The 27916-nt window shown below is 42.3% G+C and overlaps 2 protein-coding genes across 7 annotated transcripts; both read right to left on the minus strand.

Annotated features, from left to right (window-relative positions):
• Positions 1–95: 95 nt before the first annotated feature.
• LOC135506883 (zinc finger protein with KRAB and SCAN domains 8-like) lies at positions 96–13188 on the minus strand. 3 transcript variants are annotated; one of them, XM_064926303.1, is made up of 7 exons: positions 12723–13188; positions 11706–11836; positions 9021–9188; positions 4846–4998; positions 4496–4604; positions 4193–4356; positions 96–3721 (listed from the first exon to the last, which is right to left on the minus strand). In XM_064926303.1, the coding sequence occupies exons 1-6, from the start codon at positions 12970–12972 to the stop codon at positions 4226–4228; spliced, it is 942 nt and encodes a 313-aa protein (XP_064782375.1). In that variant the 5' UTR covers positions 12973–13188; the 3' UTR covers positions 96–3721; positions 4193–4225. The 3 variants fall into 3 exon arrangements, with proteins under 3 accessions (XP_064782375.1, XP_064782374.1, XP_064782373.1); XM_064926302.1 differs by having other exon boundaries at positions 96–4356; XM_064926301.1 differs by lacking the exons at positions 96–3721; positions 4193–4356; positions 4496–4604; positions 4846–4998 and having other exon boundaries at positions 5552–9188.
• A 3443-nt stretch (positions 13189–16631) lies between these two features.
• On the minus strand, positions 16632–24567 carry LOC135506885 (gastrula zinc finger protein 5-1-like). Of its 4 annotated transcripts, XM_064926305.1 has the most exons (4): positions 24042–24538; positions 23557–23687; positions 22591–22653; positions 16632–18027 (listed from the first exon to the last, which is right to left on the minus strand). In XM_064926305.1, the coding sequence occupies exons 1-4, from the start codon at positions 24322–24324 to the stop codon at positions 16984–16986; spliced, it is 1521 nt and encodes a 506-aa protein (XP_064782377.1). In that variant the 5' UTR covers positions 24325–24538; the 3' UTR covers positions 16632–16983. The 4 variants fall into 4 exon arrangements, 3 of the variants coding, with proteins under 3 accessions (XP_064782377.1, XP_064782378.1, XP_064782379.1); XM_064926306.1 differs by lacking the exon at positions 22591–22653; XR_010450569.1 differs by lacking the exons at positions 16632–18027; positions 24042–24538 and adding an exon at positions 24548–24567 and having other exon boundaries at positions 20110–23487.
• Between the last annotated feature and the right edge of the window lie 3349 nt (positions 24568–27916).

Consider the following 27916-nt stretch of genomic DNA (forward strand, 5'->3'; position numbering starts at 1 on the left):
CCAAAAAAGGTTCAAAGACTCCAGTCACCCAAGTCATAGACTGTTCTCTCTGCTACCGCACGGTAGCAGTACCAGTGCAGCAAGTCTGGGACCAAAAAGCTTATAACCCCAAGCCATAAGACTGCTAAATAGCTAATCAAATGGCTACCCTTACTACTCGCGCATTGACCCTTTTTGGTGCTAATTCTCTTGCACTGACTAAGTACTTGCACTCCCTGTATATATCCATGTTATTTTTACGCTGTATTGTTATTTACTGTGTGTTTATTCTTTGTGTCACTTTGTATTTTTGTATCTTAACTCTGCATTGTTGGAAAAGAACCCGGAAGTAAGCATTTCACTGTTGGTCGACACCTATTCTTAACAAAGCATGTGACAAATCAAATTTGACTCAATTTTTTCCCCTCTGTATATAGAAGATAGATGGGTTTGTAGTACCTCATACAGCAGGTTTTGTCTGGTGCTGCGTGAGCTAAAGGACTGTAGACTTATCAGTACTGATGAAATGAGACAGCGCACACCACTACTCTGTCTGGCTTCATATTCTGAGTCCTTGCGCCTGTATGACATCTAATCTTTCCAGTGATATCCTGGCTGCTGAACCATAAGCTACAGACAGCGCATCACATTCAGAACCTATAGAATTTTCCCACCACTCTCTCAACGTGTTCTGCCCAGGTCAGCCTTATGTCAAAGTACATCCCTAGGAACCTGAAGGCCCCCAGTCTCTCCCATACAACCTCAGACATACCTCATCTCCCACCTTCCTCATGGTAAAGAACACTGTCTGACTTCTCTACAGAGAATCTGAATCCCTACTTTAATGACCACCTCATCGACTGCTTCCTGTACATCCTGACTGTGAATGGTACATTTCTTCCATTAGGCCCCATCATCTGCAAATAAAGACCTTCCAATATCCAGCTGTACCTGAGAGTAAACATAATTGATATTGATTGAGAACAAAAGATGACAAATCACTAGGGATGCACAACATAAATTGGTAAGCATATCAGAATCGGACGATATTAGCTAAAAATGCCAACATCGGCATCAGCCCGGTGTCTAGTTTAACGCTGATGTGCAAAACCAATGTCAAAGCTGATGGGCACACCTATATAATGCAGGTAGATGACGCCACAGAAAATACAGCGCAACACAGAACAAATGCAGAAAAATACTAAAGCGCACACCAACACTAAAAAAGTTCAAATTGAGCAGTCATTTGAAAGAGTAAGAACATTTCAGCGAGACAACTCAAAGGCGAAATCCATTATCGCCAAGATATTGGAATTCATTGCCCTTGACAATGTCGTGGATGATTTTGGCTTTCGTCGACTGGTCGAGCAACTCAAGCCCCGTTACACACTACCAAGTATGCGCTATTTTTCAGATGTTACCCTACCGGAGTTACAGAGTATTGTTGAAACGCACATTCATAAGCTACTTGCTATGGGCGTCACTGCTATTAGTTTCACGACTGAAATTTGGACCAGCGCTGTCAGCCTTGTGAACATGCTGAGTCTGACAGCGCAGTGGGACAACGAGAATTTCGTACTGAGGAAAGCCGTATTGCATGCTCAAGAATGTGCTGGTTCTCATACCACTGCTGCCATTTCAAATGGCATTTGAGAACATGTTTGAAACATGAACATACTCCAAGCTACATTCGAACTGTCTCGAGAAATAAGCTCATCAACAGCGTCTGCAGCAGACGTAATGCCCTCTGTCACGGCATTGAAACGCCTGCTCAACAAAACTGCCGACACAGACCGCGGGGTTAAAACTTGCAAAAGTACTCTACAAGAGGCTGTGAACAAGCGATTCGTTGGAACTCTCTCTGAGCCTCTTTACTGTTTCGCCTCCATGCTCGATGCAGACAAGCAACAGGGTTTATGTGAAATGTTACAGACACAGCTGAACAAGATAGAAACAGTGACAGTGCGCACCGAGGAAGAGAGGCCACGGACAAAGAGAGCTGAAACTTCACTGCTTGACATGTATGATGAAATCCTGGTTAAGACTGAATAAATGAACAGCAAGTAAGTGAAACAAATAGGTTTTGATTATGTTTTACTGGTAATGGGGACATCCGTAAATGCCAACAGAATAACTTTTTAGTGTGTGTTTAAACTATTTAAATGTACTAGAAAGCTTAAAAAGACAGCTAAACTTGTAAATATCGGTTATCGGTATTGTTTTTTTTTGGCAAGGAAAATATCAGCTATCGGCAAATTGTAATGTCGGTGCACCCCAACTAATCACGCTCCCCTGTGGTTTACCATTATCCACCAAGTAGCTGCCCCACCCTCACCTGGATAGACCTTCCAAACAGTTGAACGTTCTACTTCCTACACCAATAAGGTCAAGCTTGATAGCAATATCATACGCCATCCACATCAAACAAGACAGCTACAACAGTCTCCTTATTGACCTGGGCCTTCCTGACCTCTGCTTATAAGCAGAGCACTGGGTCCATAGTTCCCCTTCCTGAACCCAATCTGATGTGGCAATATTAACCCCCTGTTCTCCAGGAAGTAAGTCTCCATAATCTTACATACAGTTGAAGTCAAAAGTGTACATACACTTAGATTGGAGTCATTAAAACTTGTTTTTCAACCACTCCACAAATTTCATGTTTACAAACTATAGTTTTGGCAAGTCGGTTGGGACATCTACTTGACACCTAATTGTTTACAGACAGATTATTTCACTATATCACAATTCCAGTGGGTCAGACGTTTACATACACTAAGTGGACTGTGCCTTTAAACAGCTTGGAAAATTCCAGAAAATTATGTCATGGCTTTAGAAGCTTCTGATAGCCTAATTGACATAATTTGAGTCAATTGGAAGTGTACCTGTGGATGTATTTCAAGGCTTACCTTCAAACTCAGTAGCTCTTTGCTTGACATCATGGGAAAATCAAAAGAAATCAGCCAAGACCTCAAACAAAAAATGTAGACCTCCACAAGTCTGGTTCACCCTTGGGAGCAATTTCCAAATGCCTGAAGGTACCATGTTCATCTGTACAAATAATAGTATTCAAGTATAAACACCATGGGACCACGCAGCCGTCATACCGCTCAGGAAGGAGACGTGTTCTGTGTCCTAGAGATGAAGTACTTTGGGGCAAAAAGTGAAAATCAATCCCAGAACATCAGCAAAGGACCTTGTGAAGATGCTGGAGGAAACAGGTACCAAAGTATCTAAATATATCCACATTAAAATGAGTCCTATATCGACACAACCTGAAAGGCCGCTCAGCAAGGAAGGAGCCACCATTCCAAAACCGCCATAAAAGAGCTACGGTTTGCAACTGCACATGGGGACAAAGACAGTACTTTTTGGAGAAATGTCCTCTGGTCTGATGACACAAAAATAGAACTGAATAGAAGCACAGGGGCGGCAGCATCATGTTGTGGCGGTGCTTTGTTGTAGGAGGGACTGGTGCTCTTCACAAAATAGGTGACATCATGAACAAGGAAAATTATGTGGATATATTGAAGCAACAATAGGGTTTATGCAATAATAGGGTTTAACATGATTTGTGAGTATGATGAAGTTATTGATTACACTTTAGATGGTGTATCAATACACCCAGTTACTACAAAAATACAGTTAGGCATACTTCCTAACTCAGTTGCCGGAGAGGAAGGAAACAGCTCAGGGATTTCACCATGAGGCCCATGGTGACTTTAAAACAGTTAGTTTAATGGCTCTATGATAGAAGAAAACAGAGGAAGGATCAACAACATTGTAGCTAGTCCACAATACTAACCTAATTGCAGAGTGAAAAGGAGGAAGCCTGTACAGAATATAAATAAAACATGCATCCTGTTTGCAACAAGGCACTGAAGTCATACTGCAAAAAATGTGGCAAAGCAATGAACTTTTTGTCCTGAATACAAAGTGTTATGTTTGTGGCAAATCCAATACAACACATTACTGAGTGCCACTCTCCCGATATTCAAGCATAGTGGTAGCTGCATCATGTTATGGGTATGCTTGTAATCATTAAGGACAGGAGTTTTTCAGGATAAAAAATAAACAGAATGGAGTTAAGCACAGGAAAAATCCTAGAGGAAATCCTGGTTTAGTCTGCTTTCCAGCAGACACTGGGAGATTAACTCACCTTCCGGCAGAACAATAACCTAAAACGACAGGACAAATCTACACTGGCATTGCTTACCAAGAAGACAGTGAATGTTCTTGAGTGGCCGAGTTACATTTGACTGTCGCCTCTGGTCCTGGCCTGCTCGGTGGTGTCATCCCCTGGGACCTTGGCTGCACCCGTCTGAGTCTTGGAATCCAAGTTGGCCATCCAGTCTAATCTGTTGCCCTCCAGCCAACCACCTACAGGAAGAGGTTAGAAAATAGACTTTACAAACGTGTCAGAGAAAACACTACATATGAATTTTTTATCTGGTCAAATTAAGATGTGTTTTTGTATGCAAACATAAGTTGCTCTATGCTGTAATTATTTCCCCCTTACCTTGCTCCCTCATCTTTAGTCCACTCAGCAGGTCAATGCTCTCTGGTCCGTTTTCTATTGTCTCCTCTTTGACCAGCAGCAGATCAGGCTTCCCATCCTCCATGTCTGACTGTAAGAGATACAGAGTGAGAGGATGTTGGATCAAGAAATCTGACATGAGCACCCTGCTATGAAGCATTATCTGATTGGGCAATGAGGGATTGCTATGAATACTATGCAAACATGTTAGTTTTTGATTACTTTACACACTTTCATGGTTTGATAAGACAACAGCACTCTGATTCTGAGAGGCTTTGTGGATATGAGCTCTGACCTAATACCATTCAGACAGTATTTCACATTGGGCTCACCTCAGTGAGACTGTGTGTGGTCCTGTGCTGCTCAGCTGGTTCCTCTGTGGGTTCAGGAGGAGATGTAGTCTGGTTGTCCTCCATGACCATGGTCCCCTCAGGGTTCCCCAGACCCTCCTCCTTCACCAGCAGCACCTCTGGACCCTCCTCATCCTAGTAGAAACAGGTGATACAGATTACACAGGCATACACTCCCTCAGGTACGTACACACAGATAAACACACTTTCAACATGGAGTGTTTACCCATCCCCACTACGTTTGAGTCCTATACTGTAGTTACAGAATTACTTCATTGTTGTTAAACCCATCATGGTGGACATAAATATCAATAGACTTCATTATTTTGAAATGTACAGTAGGTGTTTGTTAGTGTATGGGTACATGTAGGTATATTTAGTAAGTGTATATTGGTTACAATGTGCTGTCAAGTGTATACAGAATAGGGTGAGATAAGATGCGGTGTATACTAAAGAGAGTCAAGTATTTTAAAAAGTATTAGAATGAAAAGTCCCATTTTGTTTTTATTAAACAAAACTCATTTTAAATACACCATATGAAAACCAAACATGCACATGTCTCCACTACAAATCTGCTTGATAAACTGCATTCATGTTCTCAACAAAAGTGTCTTGGGAAAAAAATTAAGTTGTTGAATGGAAGTAATGAAATAGGCATTTGTGAACATAATATAGCCTACACAGTACAAACACAAAATATCATCTTTAATTTTTTCCAAATTTTGTTGTTAAAGTGGAAATAAAATTGATTAAATTGTCCTTTATTTCCTCCAACGATCTACACATAAGAAAAATGTAACATTTGTAAGTAAAAAATGAAAACTAAAACTCTTGATTAGATAAGTATTCAACCCCTGAGTCAATACATGTTAGAATCAAACACATTACTTACAAAACATTGAAACCTTCCTAATATTGAGTTGCACCCCCTCCCTTTTTTGCCCTCGGAACGGCCTGAATTTGTTGGGGTATGGACTTTACAAGATGTCAAAGGCTTTCCACAGAGATTCTGGCCCGTGTTGACTCCAAATCTTCCTACAAGTTGGCTGGATGTCCGTTGGGTGGTAGACCATTCTTGATACACACAAACTGTTGAGCGTGAAAAATCCAGCAGCGTTGCAGTTCTTGACACAAACCGGTGCACCTGTCATCTACAGTTGAAGTCAGAAGTTTACATACACCTTAAACATTCCCTGTCTTAGGCCAGTTAGGATCACCACTTTATTTTAAGAATGTGAAATGTCAGAATAATAGTAGAAATAATGATTTATTTCATCACATTCCCAGTTTGTCAGAAGTTTACCTACACTCAATTAATATTTGGTAGCATTGCCTTTAAATTGTTTAACTTGGGTCAAACGTTTTGGGTAGCCTTCCACAAGCTTCCCACAATAAGTTGGGTGAATTTTGGCCCATTCCTCTGACAGAGCTGGTGTAACTGAGTCAGGTTTGTAGGCCTCCTTGCTCACACATGCCTTTTCAGTTCTGCCCACACATTTTCTATAGGATTGAGGTCCGGACTTTGTGATGGCCACTCCAATACCTTGTCTTTGTTGTCCTTAAGACATGTTGCTACAACTTTGGAAGTATGCTTAATTAATTTTCCATTTGGAAGACCCATTTGCAACCAAGCATTTACTTCCTGAATGATGTCTTGATGTTGCTTCAATATATCTACATAATTTTCCTCCCTCATGATGCCATCTATTTTGTGAAGTGCACCAGTCCCTCCTGCAGCAAAGCACCCCCACAACATGATGCTGCCACCCCCGTGCTTCACGATTGGGATGGTATTATTCGGCTTGCAAGCCTCCACATTTTTCCTCCAAACATAACGATGGTCATTATGGCCAGACAGTTCTATTTTAGTTTCATTAGACCAGAGAACATTTCTCCAAAAAGTACAATCTTTGTCCCCATGTGCCGTTGCAAACCATAGTCTGGATTTTTTTACTGTGGTTTTGGAGCAGTGCCTTCCTTGCTGAGCAGCCTTTCAGGTTATGTCGATATAGGATTCGTTTTACTGTAGATATAGATAATTTTGTACCTGTTTCCTCCAGCAGCTTCACAAGGTCCTTTGCTGTTGTTCTGGGATGGATTTGCACAAAAGTACGTTCATCTCTAAGAGACAGAACACGTCTCCTTACTGAGCGGTTTGATGGCTGTGTGGTCCCATGGTGTGTATACTTGCATACAATTATTTGTACAGATGAACGTGGTACCTTCAGGCGTTTGGAAATTGCTCCCAATGATGAACCAGACTTGTGAAGGTCTATAATTTGTTTTCTGAGGTCTTGGCTGATTTCTTTGATTTTCCCATGATGTCAAGCAAAGAGGCATTGAGTTTGAAGGTAGGCCTTGAAATACATCCACAGGTACACCTCCAATTAACTCAAATGATGTCAATTAGCCTATCAGAAGCTTCTAAAGCCATTACATAATTTTCTGGAATTTTCCAAGCTGTTAAAAGGCAGTCAATTTAGTGTATGTAAACCTCTGACCCACTGGAATTGTGATACAGTGAAATAATCTGTAAACAAGTGTTGGAAAAATGACTGGTATCATGCACAAAAGAGATGTCCTAACCGACTTGCCAAAACATAGTTTGTTTACAAGAAATTTGTGACTCCGACTGTACTACCATACACCTTACAAAGGCACTTAATTACATAAAAATATTCTGTCTTGCCCAGTCACCCTCTGAATGGCACACATACACAATACATGTCTCTTGTGTCAAGGCTTTAACAACCCTTCTTTAACCTCTCTACATCTCCATCTACACTGATTGAAGTGGATTTAAAAAGTGACATCAATAAGCGATCAAAGCTTTCACCTGTATTCACCTGGTCAGTCTGGCATGGAAAAAGCTGGTATCTTTCATGTTTTGTACACTCAGTGTATATCACACAATGTCTGGATGCAATATTCTACACAGGAATACTCAACAGTGAAATCTGTTACTCTGGTTATTCCAAATGATTTTCTGCTGACAATGATGAAAATTAAACTTTAATGCAGTGTTTGATCTAAACATCAGAGGCTATAGAGTGGAATGTTTTTTTCAACTGGTGTATTCTGAGGTAGCTCATCTCTGACAACCTCTTCCCACATTGCGTAGAGGTGAACCGCCTTTCACCCGCGTAGCCCTTCAGGTGCATCTTCAGCTGGTGCTGGCTGGAGAATCTGTTCTCACACTGGGACCAGCTGTATTATTTCTTCCCTGTGTGGACCCTCTGGTGTCTCTTCAGGTGACCAGCCTGGGCGAAGCGCATGTGACACTGGGTACAGCCAAATGGTTTCTCTCCTGTGTGGACCCTCTGGTGCTTCTTCAGGTTGCCAGCCTCAGCGAAGCGCATATGACACTGGGTACAGCCGAAGGGTTTCTCCCCTGTGTGGACCCTCTGGTGGATCTCCACCTTCTGGGGGCAGCTGAAGCCTTTGTTACAGAACATGCATAAGTACCGTTTCTCTTTACTTTTGCCTGATGTTGCTCCTCTACCCCGTGCCTTAGCCTTTTGGCCCTTTGAATTCAATACCTGATCGAAAAGGACGCGGTCCTGTGACTTCGAAGGTCCCATCGACATGGACACTGACTCATGATCCCTGACCGTGTGTAAAGGGGAGTGGGTTGTGACATTTGGATTTGTCTCTAAGCTTTCCCTGTAATTTAAGAAATCTCTGCCTTGTGAGTGTCCTCCTAAGTGAGTCTTATCTACATTCCATGTCAGAGGATTGTCGCCCTCCACTTTCACAGTGACTTCATCTATGACCAGACCCTCCCCTTTCTTATTTCTTTCTTCGGACTCTTCAGAGTATAAACTACTACGGTAAGGGTTCCAGTCCCCTCTACACAGGTCAGTCTGTGTCTCTAATCCCAAGTGCATGATGCCAGGGTCCATCTCTGTTGTGTAAGAAGAAGACCGATCATTGCCAGTCTCTAATGCATCACCTGAATCCCGAAGGGAATGAGCAGTCCTCGGGTTTGGGTTACCGTAAGGTAAATACTCTGAGCCAGGAGCAGGAGGACAGCCCAGTCTCCCCAGCCCCAGTCTCTCTGGGTCTGATCTGTGGTCAGATCCTGTGTGTAGGAGCCTGTGTGTTACAGTTAAAGTCTTGGCGTCTGACTTGAGGACGGCGTTCTGCGTTCCACTGACCTCCGTGATTCTGCGTCGGGTCCTGGGAGGTGCTGGGGCGATGGTGGGGGTGTCCTTTGTGGCTACATGGGGCTCTACAGCCGCTCGAGTCTGGGTGTCTCTGCTATGCCATGGGTCCTCCTCTCTTTCAGACCTCTCAAGCTTGACCCCAGAACCTGCATCTGCAGACTGACACAAGAAGAGGAGGTTGTTACCAGTACATGAGTTGAATTGTATAACAATGTCCTAGGGGAGTCTTACAAGTTCCCCTATGGCAGATAAATGAGGATGTCAAATCAAATTTTATTAGTCACATGCGCCGAACACAACAGGGGTAGTAGACCTTAGTGAAATGCTTACTTACGAGCCCCTAAGAAATAAAATTAACAAGTCATTAAAGAGCAGCAGTAAAATAACTATAGTGAGACTATATACAGGGGGTAGGTAATATGTAATATGAGGTAATATGTACATGTAGGTAGTTATTAAAGTGACTATGAATAAATGATAAGAGTAGCAGCGGTGTAAGGGAGGGGGAGAAGGCGGGGGGGCAATGCAAACAGTCTGGGTAGCCATTTGATTAGATGTTCAGGAGCCTTATGGACATAGACTTGGCGCTCCGGTACCGCTTGCCGTGCGGAGGCAGAGAGAAAAGTCTGACTGAGGTGGCTGGAGTATTTTTAGGGCCTTCCTCTGACACCGCCTTGGTATAGAGGTCCTGGATGGTGGAAAGCTTGGCCACAGTGATGTACTAGTCCGTTCACACTACCCTCTGTAGTGCCTTGCGGTTGGAGGCCGAGCAGTTGCCATACCAGGCAGTGATGCAACCAGTTAGGATGCTCTCGATTGTGCAGCTGTAGAACCTTTTGAGTATCTGAGGACCCATGCCAAATCTTTTAAGTCCCCTGAGGGGGAATAGGTTTTGTCGTGCCCTCTTCACGACTGTCTTGGTGTGCTTGGACCATGTTAGTTTGTTAGCGATGTGGACACCAAGGAACTTGAATATCTCAAGCTGCTCCACTGCAGCCCCATCAATGAGAATGGGGGAGTGCTCTGTCCTCTTTCCTGTAGTCCACAATCATCTCCTTTGTCTTACTCATGTTGAGGGAGAGGTTGTTGTCCTGGCACCACACGGCCAGGTCTCTGACCTCCTCCTTGTACGCTGTCTCGTCGTTGTCGGTGATCAGGCCTACCACTGTTGTGTCATGCCTGGCTGTGCAATCATGAGTGAACAGGGAGTACAGAAGGGGACTGAGCACCCCTATGTGGAGAATCAGCGTGGCTGATGTGTTGTTGCCTACCCTTACCACCTGGGGGCGGCCCGTCAGGAAGTCCAGAATCCGGTTGCAGAGGGATGTGTTTAGTCCCAGGGTCCTTAGCTTATTGATGAGCTTTGAGGGCACTATGGTGTTGAACACTGAGCTGTCGTCAATGAATAGCATTTTCACAAATAGGTGTTCCTTTTGTCCAGGTGGGAAAGGGAAGTGTGGAGTGCAACAGAGATTGCATCATCTGTGGATCTGTTGGGGCAGTATGCAAATTGGAGTGGCCCTAGGGTTTCTGGGATAATGGTGTTGATGTGAGCCTTGACCAGCCTTTTCAAAGTACTTCATGGCTACAGACGTGAGTGCTACGGGTTGGTAGTCATTTAGGCAGGTTACCTTAGTGTTCTTGGGTCAAGCACTATGGTGGTTTGCTTAAAATATGTTGGTATTACAGACTCAGACAGGGAGAGGTTGAAAATGTCAGTGAAGACACTTGCCAGTTGGTCAGCGCATGCTCACAGTACACATCCTGGTAATCTGTCTGGTCCTGCGGCCTTGTGAATGTTGACCTGTTTAAAGGTCTTACTCACATCGGCTGCGGAGAGAGTGACACACTGTCTTCCGGAACAGCTAGTGCTCTCATGCATGTTCCAGTGTTATTTGGCTTGAAGCGAGCATAGAAGTAGTTTAGCTCGTCTGGTAGACTTGTGTCACTGGGCAGCTCTCGGCTGTGCTTCCCTTTGTAGTCTAATGGTTTGCAAGCCCTGCCACATCTGACTAGCACCAGAGCCGGTGTAGTATGATTCAATCTTAGTCCTGTATTGACGCTTTGCCTGTTTGATGGTTCGTTGGAGAGCATAGCGGGATTTGCTGTATGTTGATAGTGTCATCGTTCAGCCATGACTCCGTGAAGCATAAGATATTAGTTTTCAATGTCCCGTTGGTCATTTAATCTTCCGCGTGGGTCATCGATTTTATTCTCCAAAGATTGCACGTTTGCTAACAGAATGGAAGGAATTGGGGCTTTATTCAATTATCTACAAATTCTCAGAAGGCAGCCTGCCCTCTAGCTCCTTTTTCTCTGCCTCCTCTTCACGCAAATCACGGTGATCTGGGCCTGTTCCTGAAAAAGCAGTATATCATTCGAGTCGGACTCTAAGGAAAAAAAGGATTCTGCCAGTCCGTGGTGAGTAATCGCAGTCCTGATGTCCAGAAGTTATTTTTGGTCATAAGAAACAATATGTACAAAATAAGTTACAAACCACGCAAATAAACAAACAAAAACACTATCGGTTGGGGACATGTAAAACGTCAGCCTTTTCCGGCGCCATTTTCAATGTACATGTTGTACAGTGAATACCTGAGGGGAGCCTTACTTAAATAAACGGACACATTTGATTTACAATAACTGTAATATTTAATGCAACACTATTACACTAACCTCTATCACGATAATGTGCTGGGTTGAGGTTCCCCTCCCCTCATCAACAGTGACTGGTTGGTCATCTATCAGTGTATTGTGTCCCGCTGGCTTCACAAAGCTCCTGTGGCCTCCAGTGAGATCTCCTTCACCTGAGACAGTAATTGGGGGAAAAGAGGTTAGGTTAGCTACTGTCAATGCTTCATGGTATATTATACACTATTGACATGGTCTAAAATTGGCAAGGATATAACTTCTTGATATACTATTGATTATGTTCCATGCATCACATTGTGTTCAATGAGTAAATCATGGAAAATGCAGTAAATCAAGTTAGATTATATTGTAGATGTATCTTTCCATTTAATTTCAATTATATTTTGACAGCACAACTTTTAGAAGTAGTCAGAAATTAACAGTTCTGAGAAAGTAGCTGTTTTTAGCCTTTTTAGATAATTGACGTTAATGGTAAAAAGGTTTTAAAATAAAGTATTAAATAGTTTGACAACCCTGTTTGTAAGCTTTTAAATTATATACAACTCAATCATTTATATTTTCCAGTGATTTAGACATGGATGTTTCATGGTAGGGTGGGGTATGTAAAACTCGTCAACTTTGAGCATATCTATCTCCTAAATACTTTCTGACCACTTCTGACATGAGCAAATATGTATAGAAAGTTTCGTTCAAATCAAAAGGGATGTGGTCAAAAAGTGACTGAAATCAAATGGAACAACCCAATATCATAAACAGATTCTTGATTTACTGCATTATCTATAATTTACTCACTTAAAACAATGTGATGGTTTTGGTTAAGTTCATTTGGGGGGCCGGCAGACGTGGAACTACCCTATTTTGTCTTCGGGAAAGGTAGCTAAGTAATCAGGTGAATTATTGCATACTAACTATCCAAAAATTGACCAAGATCCAATTCTGATTAACACATCTAAAGACACACATGCAAAGGGAAACGGGGCGACAGGCACTGAGCTATATTAACCGAGGCAGCCCCCGCAGCCTGGGCCTCGCAAAATGTACCTCTTGCCATTCCTCTGTACTGGTCAAGAATCTTGACACGACTGGCGAAGACGCGCTCCCGTGCCACCTTCAGTTCCAGTAGCTGCAGTTTCCTTCGCAACGCCCTGTTTTCTTTCTGGTTTTGAGTTATTTCCAAACGAAACACTGCATAGTCGTCATCTACGAGTTTACAGACCTCTGCCACGGCTGTATTCGCTAGTACCTCCATAATGGAGGCTATTTGAGTGTGAAAAACCACACTGTCAGCCATTGTTAGCTAACGTTAGCAGCTAACTTTACCTAGACAACATTAACCAAGTCCTGTCTCAAACGCGAATCAAAGACTACCTGGGGCAAGTACGTGATGCTGTGTAGTTAAATTAGTAATATTTTGAGTTCCATGGGTTTAATAAATGTCTAAAAGACAACAATAAAAACGCTAATGTGAAAATGTTAACTGGTCAACGCTTACTTCCGTTTACTACTTCTTAGGTGAGGTTTTGTTGCGAATTTCACGCAAAAGGTATATTGCCGCCACCAACTGGATGGGGTGAAAAAATAGACAAAAGAAAATGACATTATATTATTGGGGATAGGGAAAATAACATTATTCCACCAAAAAATCCCACTCCAGTCACTCAAACACCCTGAAAAAGCTCTGGGGCCTGAGAGGGTGAGACCACATGAGACAGTGCTCCATACCAACAGGCACATGTCATTATGATGTTATATAATGGTCATATTCTGATCAGGATGCCATATGACCAAAATATGACTAGTTTAAGACTTTTTTGTGTGAAATATTGGATTTAAGTGGATTGGCAACTTTAAAAAAATGTTTTTATTTCCTTTTACCTGTTTTTCTCACAATTTTCGTGGTTGCCAATTCACTACAACCCCTGTACGGACTCGGGAGAGGCGACAGAGCCTGGACTCGAACCAGGATCTCTAGTGGCAAAGCTTGCAACTACGACCACTGTGCCACTCGGGAGGCCCGATAGGCCACTCTTTAAAGAGATTCTCTGGTACTTTTGTATAATTTGTAGCCAGTAGTTCTGAAACTAGCACGTAAGAGCCAAAAGTTGTCCCCGAAAAGTTGGTACTACATCACATAGGTCCAGATATGTGCACCAAGTCTTTCTCTCTGCTGTGTCCACTGAGCCATTAGGCCCACCCTGCAACCTCATTGGATAATTATGCATTTGAGCCAATCATTTGTGTTATGACAAGGTAGACAGAAGATAGCCCTATTGGTAAAAGACCATGTGTCCATATTATAAGCAAAGTGCAAAGAGAAACGACAGTCTATCATTACTTTAAGACATGGTCAGTCAATGAGGAAAATTTCTATAACTCTGAAAGTTTCTTAAAGTGCTGTCGCAAAAACCATCGAGCTATGATGAAACTGACTCATGAGGACCGCAATGAGAAAGGAAGACCCAGAGTTACCTCTGCTGCAGAGGATAAGTTTCTTTAGAGTTAACTGCACCTCAGATTGCAGCCCAAATAAATGCTTCACAGAGTTCAAGTAACAGACACATCTCAACATCAACTGTTCAGAGATGACATCCTGAATCTGGCCTTCATGGTCAAATTGCTGCAAAGAAACCACTACTAAAGGACACCAATAAGAAGAAAAGACATGCTTGGGCCAAGAAACACCAGCAATGAACATTAGACCAGTGGAAATCTGTCCTTTGGTCTGATAAGTCCAAATTTGCGAATTATTATAAAAACATTTTTTTTGTTCCAACCACTGTCTTTGTGAGACGCAGAGAAGGTGAATGGATTATCTTCACCTGTGTGGTTCCCAGCATGGAGGAGGTGGTGTGATGGTGCTTTGCTGGTGACAGTCAGTGATTTATTTAGAATTCAAGCACACTTAACCAGCATGGCTACTAAAGCATTCAGCAGTAATACACCATCCAAGCTGGTTTGCGCTTAGTGGGACTATTTGTTTTTCAACAGGACAATGACCCAAAACACACCTCCAGGCTGTGCAAGGGCTATTTGACCAAGAAGGAGAATGATAGAGTGCTGCATCAGATGACCTGGCCTCTACAATCACCTGACCTCAACCCAATTGAGATGGTTTGGGATGAGTTGTACTGCAGTGTGAAGGAAAAGAGGCCAACAAGTGCTCAGCATATGTGGGAGCTCCTTCATTATTATTTGTGATTAGTGATTCATTTTCAGGTTAAAAAAAAAATGAATGTCCCTAATTTTACAGTAAAAAAAATATTATTTTCAAAAGACTTTGAACATATAATCGTGAAATCAGTGTAAAATCAGGTGAGCTGGTTCTACTCTTTTTGGACATATTCTGGTGTTTTGTGTTGGGGAAACTGAATGGGTCGAGCTTAACACATCAACTCTGTTACCTATAGATAGGCTAGAAATATTTTTGTTTTTTGTGAAGCTTGCATTCAATTGTCCCTTCCTGTTGCACATAAGAAGGGTCCATTCCCCTCGGCTGAAGACCCGACATTCCCCTTCACAAGCGGATTCATGACTGATTTAAGATGAATTGCTAAACCCTGTTATGGTCAACCCTGTTACTTTATTTGGTACTTAATAGGCTTTATTTTTTTAGATGGGGAAAAAGTGTTTTTTTTATTAAATTGAATATGTGTTCTTTATTTTTTACGCCAAGTTACACTACTCAAAAGCCACCTAATTGGTGGAACAACACAATAGCCAGGTGCATCACTATTCCCATTGAAGATCTATTACTGTATGTAGGTTATATGTACAGTATTTCTCCCAGATCTAGGATCTGTCCATATAATCTTATTCATTATGATCTAAAAGGCAAAACTGATGCAGGTCAGCGCTCACGTTTTTGTGTGGATTCGGGCTCTGACCTAATACTATTCAGACTCTACTTTACAATTTGGCACACCTCAGTGAGACTGTGTGTTCATGTGCTGCTCAGCTGGTTCCTCTTAAGTTCAGGAGGAGATGTAGTCTGGTTGTCCTCCATGGTCATAGTCCCCTCAGAGTTCCCCAGACTCTCCTCTCACCCCTCCTCCTTCATCAGCAGCACCTCTTGACCCTCCTCCTGGAAGTGACAGGTGATACCGGACATTTAACTGGAAGCATTTATTTATCTGACATTTGAGAAATGTACCGGACCCATATGCATTAGGTTCATAACCTGATTAGGCGTCCACCCACGGTGCTCAGAATGACAGAAATCACATTGACATTTGTCATTCAGCTCAATAGAAGTGTATCCTCACCAAATTCCGATGCACACATTGAAGATGTTAGAATAACTGTCCACATTGATACTCTTCTTGTTGCCTGAAGAAAGGTCAAACAGCATTATCACTAGCCTATGTCAATCTACTATCCCCAATAGTAGAAAAGAGTACCTATTCTATTGGTCAGCTTGTAGTTTTGTGCGAGAAAGAAATAGCCTATTCCTAACAGACTCTGGGACAGTTGTGGGACGAAAGATCAATCAACCAGTAGGCCTCGGCTACATCAACATTTTTTTTAAAGCAATGAGGCTGATGCAACAGATCAGAACGTTTAGCTTAAAATGTTGGTAAACAACTATTTCTTCACATAAGCACAGCAATGTGCACAAGGTAGTGTGCGAATTTTCTTTCCGTAATGCAATTAGTGGGAAAACACAACTGTTAAAAGCGATTTTGGTCACTATTACATAGAGATACTGTTTTTAATTCTCAACTGGTAATTGAAGCGCACTTCCCATTCGCCATTCAGTGCATCACACACCACTTGCAGTGTGAGCTGGAGGCAGTATGCATGTTTGAAACATTAACATTTTACTTCATGTTATGGGGCAACTCTTAGGTATATTTAGTAAGTGTATATTGGTTATAAAACATTGTGTTTATAAAGAATAGGGTGAGATCAGATGTGATGTATACTAAAAGTCTCAATGAAAGTCTTAGCATGAAAAGTCCCATTTTGTGTTTATTAAACAGAAACAAGTGTTAAATACACCATGTGTAAACCACACGTCTCAACAAAAAACTGAATGAATTTGATAAATTGAATTCATTTTCTTGTGGAAAAAATTAAGTTGAATGGAAGACATGAAATAGGCATTTGTGACCAACGTATAGCTTACACAGTATAAACACAACATGTAACAGACTTTTTAGGCTTATATATCACACATCTGGATGAAATATTCTACCCAGGAATATTCAACACTGAAATATGTTACTCAGTATTGCAAATGCATCTGTGGATATTTTATGCTGACAACAATGACAATTCATCAGTCTTTAATGCAGGATTTTATCTAAATGTCAGAAGACCTTTCTCCCGTGTGGACCTTCAGGTGCATCTTCAGGTTACCAGCCTGGGCAAAGCGCATGTGACACTGGGTACAGCTGTAGGGTTTCTCCCCCGTGTGGACCCTTTGGTGCCTCTTCAGGGTGCAAGCCTGGGCGAAGCGCATGCGACACTGGGTACAGCTGAAGGGTTTCTCCCCTGTGTGGACCCTCTGGTGAATCTCCACCTTCTGGGGGCAGCTGAAGGCTTTGTTACAGAACATGCAGAGGAACCGTTTCTCTTTACTATTGCCTGATATGGCTCCCCCTCCCTGACCCTTAGCTCTATTCCTTTTGTTTGAGTTCAATACCTGATCGAAAAGGACGCGACCGTGTGAATCAGAAAGTGCCATCGACGTGGACACTGGGTCACGATCCCTGAAAGTGAGTAAAGGGGAGTGGGTCACCACATTGTAGTCTAAGAAGTCACTGGTGTTGCCTAGTGAGTGTCCTTCTCTTAAGTGAGTCTCGTCTACATTCCATGTCAGAGGTGCATCACCCTCCACTTTCACCTCATCTACCACTATAACCTCTTTCTTTTCTAGGCGCCCTTCAGAGTATACACTACTACTGTACAGGTTCATTTCCCCTCTCATTGGATTAGTCTGTGTATCTAAGCCCACAGGCATGTCACAAGGTATCTCTGTAGCGTATGAACAAGACGGATCATTGCCAGCCTGTAACGAGTCACCTGAGTCCTGATGGGATAGAACCATCCTCGGGCTACCGTACAGTAAATTCTCTGAGCGGGGAGCAGGAGGACAGCCCAGTTGTCCCAGCCCCGTTAAAGTCTTGGTGTCCGTCTCTGACTTGAGGGCGGCGTTCGGCGTTCCACTGACCTCCGTGATGCTGCATTGGGTCCTAGGCTGCACTGGGGTGGTGTTGGGTTCCGCCGTGGCTACAGGGGGCGCCACTCCAGTCGCTGATCCAGTCTGGATGTCTCTGCTGTGCCGTGGGTCCTCCCCTCCTTCGGACCTCTCCTGCTTGACCCCAGGACCTGCAGCCTCTGCAGACTGACACAAGAGGTACGTGTTTTTAATAGGCTTCACGCATATCAAATTCATGGAAATGTGGTGAAAAAATAAGATATACAGTGCCTTCAGAAAGTATTTATACCCCTTGACTTATTCCACATTTTGTTGTGTTACAGCCTGAATTCAAAATGTATTAAATCGATTGTTTTTCTCACCCAACTACAGTGCCTTGAAAAGGATTCATCCCCCTTGGCGTTTCTCCTATTTTGTTGCATTAAAACCTGTAATTTAAATAGATTTGGATTTGATGTAATGGACATACACAAAATTGTCCAAATTGGTGAAGTGAAATGAAAAAAAATACCTTGTTTCAAAAAAAAAATTTGTGGTGCGTGCATATGTATTCACCCCCTTTGCTATGAAGCCCCTAAATAAGATCTGGTGCAACCAATTACCTTTAGAAGTCACATAATTAGTTAGATTGCACATAGGTGGACTTTATTTAAGTGTCACATGATCTCAGTGTATATATATAAACCTGTTCTGAAAGGCCCCAGAGTCTGCAACACCACTAAGCAAGTGGCACCATGAAGACCAAAGAGCTCTCCAAACAGGTCAGGGACAAAGTTGTGGAGAAGTACAGATCAGGGTTGGGTTACAAAAAAAATCTCAAGGAGCACCATTAAATCCATTATTAAAAAATGGAAAGAATATGGCACAACAAACCTGCCAAGAGGGGGCCGCCCACCAAAACTCACAGACCAGGCAAGGAGGGCATTAATCAGAGAGGCAACAAAGAGACCAAAGATAACCCTGAAGGAGCTGCAAAACTCCACAGCGGAGATTGGAGTATCTGTCCATAGGACCACTTTAAGCCGTACTCTCCACAGAGCCGAGCTTTATGGAAGAGTGGCCAGAAAAAAGCCATTGCTTAAAGAAAAAAATAAGCAAACATGTTTGATGTTTGCCAAAAAGCATGTGGGAGACTCTCATAACATATGGAAGAAGGTACTCTGGTCAGATGAGACTAAAATGTAGCTTTTTGGCCATCAAGGAAAACACTATGGCGCAAACCCAACACCTTTCATCACCCCGAGAATACCATCCCTACAGTGAAGCATGGTGGTAGCCGCATCATGCTGTGGGGATGTTTTTCCATCGGCAGGGACTGGTAAACTGGTCAGAATTGAAGAAATTATGGGTGGTGCTAAATACAGGTACATTCTTGAGGGAAACCTGTTACAGTCTTGCAGAGATTTGAGACTGGGACAGAGGTTCACCTTCCAGCAGGACAATGAACCTAAGCATGCTGCTAATGTACCCGATGTGAAATGGTTAGCGGTGGTGTGCGCTAATAGCGTTTCAATCGGTGACGTCACTTGCTCCGAGACCTTGAAGTAGTTGTTTCCCTTGCTCTGCAAGGGCTGCAACTTTAGTGGCACGATAGGTAACGATGCTTCGAGGGTGACTTGTCTGTGTGCAGAGGGTCCCTGGTTCGAGCCCAGGTAGGGGCGAGAGGGACGGAAGCAATACTGTTACATTGATGCTGTTGACCCGGATCACTGGTTGCTGCGGAAAAGGATGAGGTCAAAAGGGGGGTGAGTGTAACCGATGTGAAGTCACTTACCCAGACCTTGAAGTAGTTGTTTCCCTTGCTCTGCAAGCACGTGGCTTTTGTAGCGCAATGGGTAACGATGCTTCAAGGGTGGCTGCTGTTGTGTTCAGAGGGTCCCTGGTTCGAGCCCAGGTTGGGGCGAGGAAGTGACGGAAGCAAGACTGTTACACTAAAGCAACACTCAAGTGGTTTAAGGGGAAACATTTCCATGTCTTGGAATGGCCTAGTCAAACCCAGACCTCAATCCAATTGATAATCTGTGGGATGATTTAAAGATTGCTGTACACCAGCAGAACCCATCCAACTTGAAGGAGCTGGAGCAGTCTTTCCTTGAAGAATGGGCAAAGATCCCAGTGGCTAGATCTGCCAAGCTTATAGAGACATACCCCAAGAGACTTGCAGCTTTGGGGGTGGGGGTGAATAGTAATGCACACGTGTCTTATTTCTTTATTTGTTAAACAATAAAAACTATTTTGCATCTTAAGTGTTGTTGTGTTAATCAAATGATACAACCCCCCCCAAAATCCACTTTAATTCCAGGTTGTAAGGAAACAAAATAGGAAAAATGCCAAGGGAGGTCAATACTTTTGCAAGCCACTGAAAACACAATACTCCATAATGACAAAGTGAAAACATATTTTTTTAAATGTTAGCAAATTTATTGAAAATGAAATACAGAAATCTCATATACAAAAGTATTCACACCCATGAAACAATACATGTTAGAATCACCTTTGTCAGCTGTTACAGCTGTGAGTCTTTCTGGGTAAGTCTATTAGAGCTTTGCACACCTGGATTGATTGTACAATATTTGCACATTATTCTTTTTTAAATTCTTCAAGCTGTCCAGTTGGTTGTTGATCCTTTCTAGACAGCCATTTTCAATTCTTGCCATAGATTTTCAAGCCAATTTAAGTCAAAACAGTAACTCGGCCACTTAGGAACATTCAATGTCATCTTGCTAAGCAACTCCAATGTATATTGGTTTGTGTTTTAGGTTATTGTCCTGCTGAAAGCTGAATTTGTCTCCCATTGTCTGTTGGAATGCAGACTGAAACAGATTTTTCGCTAGGTTTTTGCCTGTGCTTAGCTCTATACCGTTACCTTTTATCCTAAAAAACTCCCTAGTCTTTGCCGATGACAAGCATACCCAAAACATGATGCAGCCACCACCATGCTTGAAAATATGAACGGCACTCAGTGATGTGTAGGGTTTGCCCCAAACATAACTTTATGTCCTGAATTGAAAGCTTTAATTTCTTTGCCACATTTTTTTGCATATTTACAGTGCCTTCGGAAAGTATTTCGACCCCTTCACTTTTTCCACATTTCGTTACATTACAGCCGTATTTTAAAAAAAAAAATCATTTTTCATCAATCTACACACAATACCCTATAATGACAAAGTGAGAACAGGTTTTTATAGATACCATATTTACATACGTATTCAGACTTGTTGCTTTGAGACTCGAAATTGAGTTCAGGTGCATCCTGTTTCCAATGATCATCCTTGATGTTTCTATAACTTGATTGGAGTGCACCTGTAGTAAATACAATTGATTGTACATGATTTGGAAAGGCACACACCTGTCTATATAAGGTCCCACAGTTGACAGTGCATGTCAGAGCAAACATCAAGCAATGAAGTTGAAGGAATTGTCCGTAGAGCTCGGAGACAGGATTGTGTCGAGGCACAGATCTGGGGAAGGGTACCAAAACATTTCTGCAGCATTGAAGGTCCCCAAGAACACAGTGGCCCGATCATTCTTAAATGGAAGAAGTTTGGAACCACCAAGAGTTGGCCGCCTGGGCAAAACTGAGCAATTGGAGGAGAAGGGCCTTGGTCAGGGAGGCCCACTTGGGGTTTGACAAAAGGCACCTAACGACTCTCAGACCATGAGAAACAAGATTCTCTGGTCAGATGAAACCAAGATTAAACTTGTTGGCCTGAATGCCAAGCGTCACTTCGAGAGGAAACCTGGCACCATCCTTATGGTGAAGCATGGTGATGGCAGCATCTTGCTGTGGGGATGTTTTTCAGCGGCAGGGACTGGGAGACCAGTTAGGATCTAGGGAAAGATGAACGGAGCAAAGTACAGAGAGATCCTTGATGAAAACCTGCTCCAGAGTGCTTAGGACCTCCGACTAGGGCGAAGGTTTACCTACCAACATGACAACAACCCTAAGCACACAGCCAAGACAAAACAGGAGTAGCTTCGGGACAAGTCTCAATATCCTTGAGTGGCCCAGCCAGAACCCGTTCGAATATCTCTGGAGAGACCTGAAAATAGCTGTGCAGCAATGTTCCCATCCAACCTGACAGAGCTTGAGAGGATCTAAAGAGAGGAATGGGAGAAACTCCTCAAATACAGGTGTGCCAAGCTTGTAGCGTCATACACGAGAAGACTCACAGCTGTCATCGCTGCCAAAGGTGCTTCAACAAAGTACTGAGAAAAGGGTCTGAATACTTAACACATTTACATATCAGTTGAAATTTTATAAATGAGCAAAAATGTCTGTTTTTGCTTTGTCATTATGGGGTATTGTGTGTAGACTGAGGGGGGAAAAACAATTTAATCAATTTTAGAATAAGGCTGTAACCTAACAAAATGTGGAAAAGGTCAAGGTCTGAATACTTTCCGAAGTGCCTTATTGCAAACAGGATGCATGTTTTTGTTATTTTTATTCTGTATAGGCTTTCTTATTTTCACTCAGTCATTTACGTTAGTATTGTGGACTAACTACAATGATGTTGATCCATCCCCAGATTTCTCCTATCACAGCCATTAAACTCTGTAACAGTTTTAAAATCACCATTGGCCTGATGGTGAAATCCCTAAGTAATTTCATTCCTCTCCGGCAACTGAGTTAGGAAGGATGCCTGTATCTTTGTAGTGACTGGGTGCATTGATACACCATCTATAGCCTAATTAATTACTTCACCATGCTCAAAGGTGCCCTTCTTTGCGAGGCATGGAAAAACCTACCTGGTCTTTGTGGTTGAATATCTGCTTGAAATTCACTGCTCGATTGAGGGACCTTACAATTATCTGTATGTGTGGGGTATAGAAATGGGCTAGTTATTCAAAAATCATGTTAACCTCTTATTGAACACAGAATAAGTCCAAGCAACATATTATGCGATTTGTTAAGCAGATTTGTAGTCCTAAACTTTCGGCTTGCCATAACAAAGGGGTTGAAAATGTGACTCAATACATTTCAGATTTTCATTTTGTATTCATTTCTAAATTGTTCTACAAACAAAATTCCACGTTGACATTATGAGGTATTGTGTGGAGATCAGTGACAACATTTAAATTGAATACGTGTTCAATTCAGGCAGTAACATAACAAAATGTGGAAAAAGTCAAGAGCTGTGAATACTTTTTGAAGGTACAATTATATTCGTATTTGTGTATTAAGATGCCTTTTTATCTAAATATTTAACACTCAAGAAATAAGAATACGTTATTAAAATCTCATTTGAACTACAACTCAGCAACCCTGTTAGCATGCCTGCTCAAGTTGGACTCACAGGACGATAAAAACCTTTATATTAGATTACGCTGGACCTTTTTTACTGAACATTGCCAGCCAGTACAAAAAAAAATAGCTAAACATTTAATGATTAACGTTTTGGCTTTATGCTTCTTCTTGGTCATCAGATACATTGAAAACCGGCATATGGTAAGTACATTACCTTGGAAACACACACTTATTTATATTTATATATATATATATATATATATACACACACACACACATTTCAAGCAAATTCTCAATCTACAAAACAAGGAACCATGGCGTATTGGATAATGTTGTAGGGAAGTCTCTCAAGTTCCCCTAAGGCACATAGCTGAAGTGAATAGCTGAGGGGAGCCTTTCTGAAACAAACGGGACACATTTGATTTACAAAGTAACTGTAATTTGTAATGCAACACTATTAAACTAACCTCTATCATGATAAAATGCTGGGTTGAGGTTCCACTCCCCTCATGAACAGTGATTGGTTGGTCATCTCTCCATGTATTGTGTCCCGCTGGCTTCACAAAGCTCCTGTGGCCTCCAGTGAGATGTCTGCCACCTGAGAGAGTGATTGGGGAGAAGAGGTGGTTAGATTAGCTACTGTCAATACTCAACAGTATATTCACACAATTGACAGTTTAAACACTGTCTAGAATTGGCAAGGATACATGGTAACACTTCTCATAACTTATTGATATACTATCTATTCATTGATGTGTTATGTTTCATGCATCATTGTTTTCATTGAGTAAATAGGAAATCTGGTTTGAATATGACTTGTCTTTGCGCAAGTTAGCTAAGTATTCAGCGGAAATATTGCATACTATCCTAAATCTGACCAAGACCGAATTTTGAGCTACAGCATTTATAAACAGCGACAGGCCGCGCAGTCTCCGCTTTTTGCGAGAAGTACCTCTTCCCATTCCTCTGAATTGGTCGAGGATCTTGACACTACTGGGACGACTGTCGAGGACGCGCTCTCGTATTGTCCTGTCTGCGCGCTCCCGTGTCACCTTCAGTTCCTGAATCTGTAATTTCCTCCGCAATGCCCTGTTTTGTTTCTGGCTTTCAGACATTTCCAAACGAAACACTGCATAGTCGTCGTCTACGAGTTTACAAATCTCTGCCACTGCTGCATTCGCTAGAACCTCCATGATGGAGGCTATTTGAGTGTGAAAAACCATACAGTCAGCCATTGTTAGCAGTTTGCGTTACCTATATAACGTCTATCAACCGAGTCCTATCTCCAACGCGAATTAAAGACTACATGGCGTAAGTATATGATGCTGTGTAGTTAAAATAATCACAACAGTAAACGCTAGCGTGGAAATTGTTCTTAGTCACTGTTCACTTCCTTTTACATAGAGAAATGTTATAGGTTGGCGTCGAAATGCAAAGGTTGCCAAAATATCAACGTACCCGCTGATATTTCTTCTTCGATGAGGTTTAACGGCGGTTGGCATCCAATAAGTTGAATTACCGCCACCTACTAGACTGGAGTGCAATTCCCTTATACTTTGCTTTAAACAATTAAAAAATACCCTGACACTACACTCACAAAAATATTAACATCACCCTACTCCACTATTTAAATCTATTTAGTCCTACCTTAGGCCAACAACCTGAAAGGATGGGACACCACCACTAAACACACCCTGTAACTCTTCTGATGTCAAGTCTCGCACTCACAAATACCTCTGCAGCTGCCACCACAACCTCAATTTTTCCTGCGACTTACATTCCATCCCTGCAGTACAGTTGATAACCATTGTTAAAAATCCATTCTTACTGAAACATATCACTTGTTGGCCTATCCCTCTACTGGTACAGATCTACGACTCACACCACTCCTCTCAGGATCCCTCCTCCTTGACCCATCTTCCTCTACTTTCTTCACTGCCTCAGCATATTACAACTTCTGCACTACTCTAACCCTGGAAACCTCAATCTGCCTCTCTTGCACGGGGCATTTCTGATCCCAAGCCCCATGTGCACCCCTACAATTGACACATACCACTACTTTCCCTAATGCTACACATTCCTTTGTCTCATGCCCTTCTGCACACTTCTCACACCTACTGTACGAACTTCCCTCTTACACACTGCAGCCACATGCCCATAAGCTTGACACCTGTAACAACGTAATGTATTCGGCACAAAAGCGCCTACAGGATAACTTATATTCTAACATCACTATGTCGCTCAAAGACTCAACATCAAAACTCAAAAGAACAGATAATGACTCTTCTGTTTCACCACTCTTGCCACCTTGTCTGCATCGCACCAAAAAAATGAGCATTACAAACAACGGGAATCTTCCCATTCCGTTGGTCAACTTTTACATTTACAGCTACCCCAGTAATCACTCCTTTCAATGGCACACTTTTTTCTTGGGAGCAAAATAATTCAAATTTCTTGCCCCCAGTGGGGCATTGTGTGTAGATGGATAAAACTTTTTTTTCTTCTCATTTTTAGAATAAGGTTGTACAGTTTAGTATTTGGTACCATATTCCTTGCACACAATGATCACATCAAGATTGTGAAAATAAAACTTTGTTAGATTTATTTACTGTTTGTTTTGGTTGTGTTTTAGATTATTTTGTGGCCAATAGAAATTAATGGCAAATAATGTGTCATTTTGGAGTTACTTTTATTGTAAATAAGAATACAATATGTCTCTTAACACTAATACATTAATGTAGATAATCCTGAAGGAATCGTGAATAACGATGTGTGAAAGTTAGACGCACAAATATCGTACCCCCCCCCCAGGTGACTAGTTTTGATCTCGTCACTATTCTTTCTACAATGTAGAAAATAGTAAAAATAAAGAAAAACGCTGGAATGAGTAGGTGTGTCCAAACTTTTGACTGGTACAGAGACGTGGTTAAGGTAGAGTGTTTGAATACTGATGTTAACCTTTCTGGTTATAACCTTTTGCGGCAAGACAGATCTTCCAAAGGTGGGGGAGTGGCAATCTTTACCAAGGATCACCTTCAGTGCTCGGTTCTCTCCACCTTGTCTGTCCCCAAACAATTTGATTTGCTGGTTTTAAGCATTCAACTTTCAAATAGCTCTTGGTTTACTGTTGCTGGGTGCTATTGTCCTCCATCAGCACCGGCCTGTACCCTACCTGCCCTAATCTCTCTACTGGCCCCTTACACTAAGTCTGCATTTTTCTGCTAGGTGACCTAAACTGGGACATGCTTAAACCACCTGACCAAGTCCTAAAGCAATGGGACTCACTAAATATTTCTCAGATTATTACCAATCCCACAAGGTATGTCTCCAAACACCCAGAAAATGCTACGCTCCTCAATGTTATCCTCACAAATAATCCTGATAGGCATTAGTCTGGTGTTTTCTGTAATTAGTGATCACTGTTGGCTATTTAGTGAAACGACCTGTCCTGATTCGTCATAGACACTTGCTAAAGAACTTTAATGAGCAAGCCTTCCTTCATGAACTGACCTCTGTAAAATGGTTTAGAATCAGCTTGATCCCCTCTGTTGAAGATGCATCAACCTTATTTTTTGATATTTTCAGTGGTATTGTTAACAAACATACACCCCATAAAGAAAATTAATATTAAAAACAGGTTCAGCCCCTAGTTCGACCGTGCATTTGGCGACAGGCTTGGCACACGCATACTCAGGCTGACTGGCTATCGTTCAGTTTAAAATAAGTGCACTCAGGCTTTTCAGAGGTCAAAGTTCATTACTTTAAGGAGCAGTTCTCTCTCTGTGGGTCTAACCCCAAGAAATTCTGGAAAACGGTTAAAGACCTGGGGAATAAACCCTCTTCCTCACAGCTACCTATGCCCCTTAATGTTAATGATCATTAAGTCAGGATCATTAAGTCAGGATTCCTATTTGACTCGGCCATGCCTCCTTCCCCGTCCAACATTTCCTCATCTCCCGTCCCTTCTAATGCGAATATCCCCGATGCTTCTCCCTCTTTTTCCCATGTCCCACAGGCAGTCACTGAGTCCGAGGTGCTAAAGGAGCTCCCCTTTCTTTTTTAAGGTTGCTGCCCCTATCTCCAACCTTTTCAACCGGTCTCTCCTTTCTGGGGAGGTTCCCATTGCTTGGAAGGCAGCCACAGTTTGTCCTTTATTTAAAGGTGGAGATCAAACTGATACTTTTATAGGCCTATTTCTATTTTGCCCTGTTTATCAAAATGTTAGAAAAACTTGTCAATAATCAACTGACTGGCTTTTGTGATGTCTACAGTATTCTCTCGGGTATGCAATCAGGTTTCCGCTCAGGTTATGGATGTGTCACTGCAAACTTAAAGAGTGCCGTGTATAAAGCCAGAAGATCTGTTGTCTCAGCCACTGCCTGTCACCAAGGGAGTACCCCAAGGCTCGATCGTAGGCCCCACGCTCTTCTCAATTTACATCAACAACATAGCTCAGGTAGTAGGAAGCGCTCTCATCCATTTATATGCAGATGATATAGTCTTATACTCAGCTGACCCCTCCCCGGATTATGTGTTAAATGCTCTACAACAAAGCTTTCTTAGTCCAACAAGCTTTCTCTACCCTTAACCTTGTTCTGAACACCTCTAAAACAAAGGTCATGTGGTTTGGTAAGAAGAATGCCCTTCTTTCCACAGGTGTGATTACTACTACCTCTGAGGGTTTAGAGGGTTTAGAGCTTGAGGTACACGGTACCTTAGCGGTCTAAGGCACTGCATCTCAACGCAAAAGGTGTTACTATAGTACCTGGTTCGAATCCAGGCTGTATCACATTCGGCCGTGATTGGGAGTCCCATAGGGCAGCGCAC

The sequence above is a fragment of the Oncorhynchus masou genome, chromosome 20 (assembly GCF_036934945.1).
Source record: "Oncorhynchus masou masou isolate Uvic2021 chromosome 20, UVic_Omas_1.1, whole genome shotgun sequence".
In the NCBI taxonomy this organism is placed as follows: domain Eukaryota; kingdom Metazoa; phylum Chordata; class Actinopteri; order Salmoniformes; family Salmonidae; genus Oncorhynchus; species Oncorhynchus masou.

Bases quoted from the DNA above. Each gene is read 5' to 3' on its own strand.
- LOC135506883 (XM_064926301.1), bottom strand. From the start codon at position 12,972: ATGGCTGACAGTGTGGTTTTTCACACTCAAATAGCCTCCATTATGGAG. The intron at 11,837-12,722 runs GTACATTTTGCG...TTACTGTCTCAG, and splicing joins GTACAGAGGAATGGCAAGAG to GTGAAGGAGATCTCACTGGA. The intron at 9,189-11,705 runs GTTAGTGTAATA...TTCTTGTGTCAG, and splicing joins AGCACATTATCGTGATAGAG to TCTGCAGATGCAGGTTCTGG.
- LOC135506885 (XM_064926305.1), bottom strand. From the start codon at position 24,324: ATGGCTGACTGTATGGTTTTTCACACTCAAATAGCCTCCATCATGGAG. The intron at 23,688-24,041 runs GTACTTCTCGCA...TCACTCTCTCAG, and splicing joins ATTCAGAGGAATGGGAAGAG to GTGGCAGACATCTCACTGGA. The intron at 22,654-23,556 runs GTTAGTTTAATA...CCACACATACAG, and splicing joins AGCATTTTATCATGATAGAG to ATAATTGTAAGGTCCCTCAA.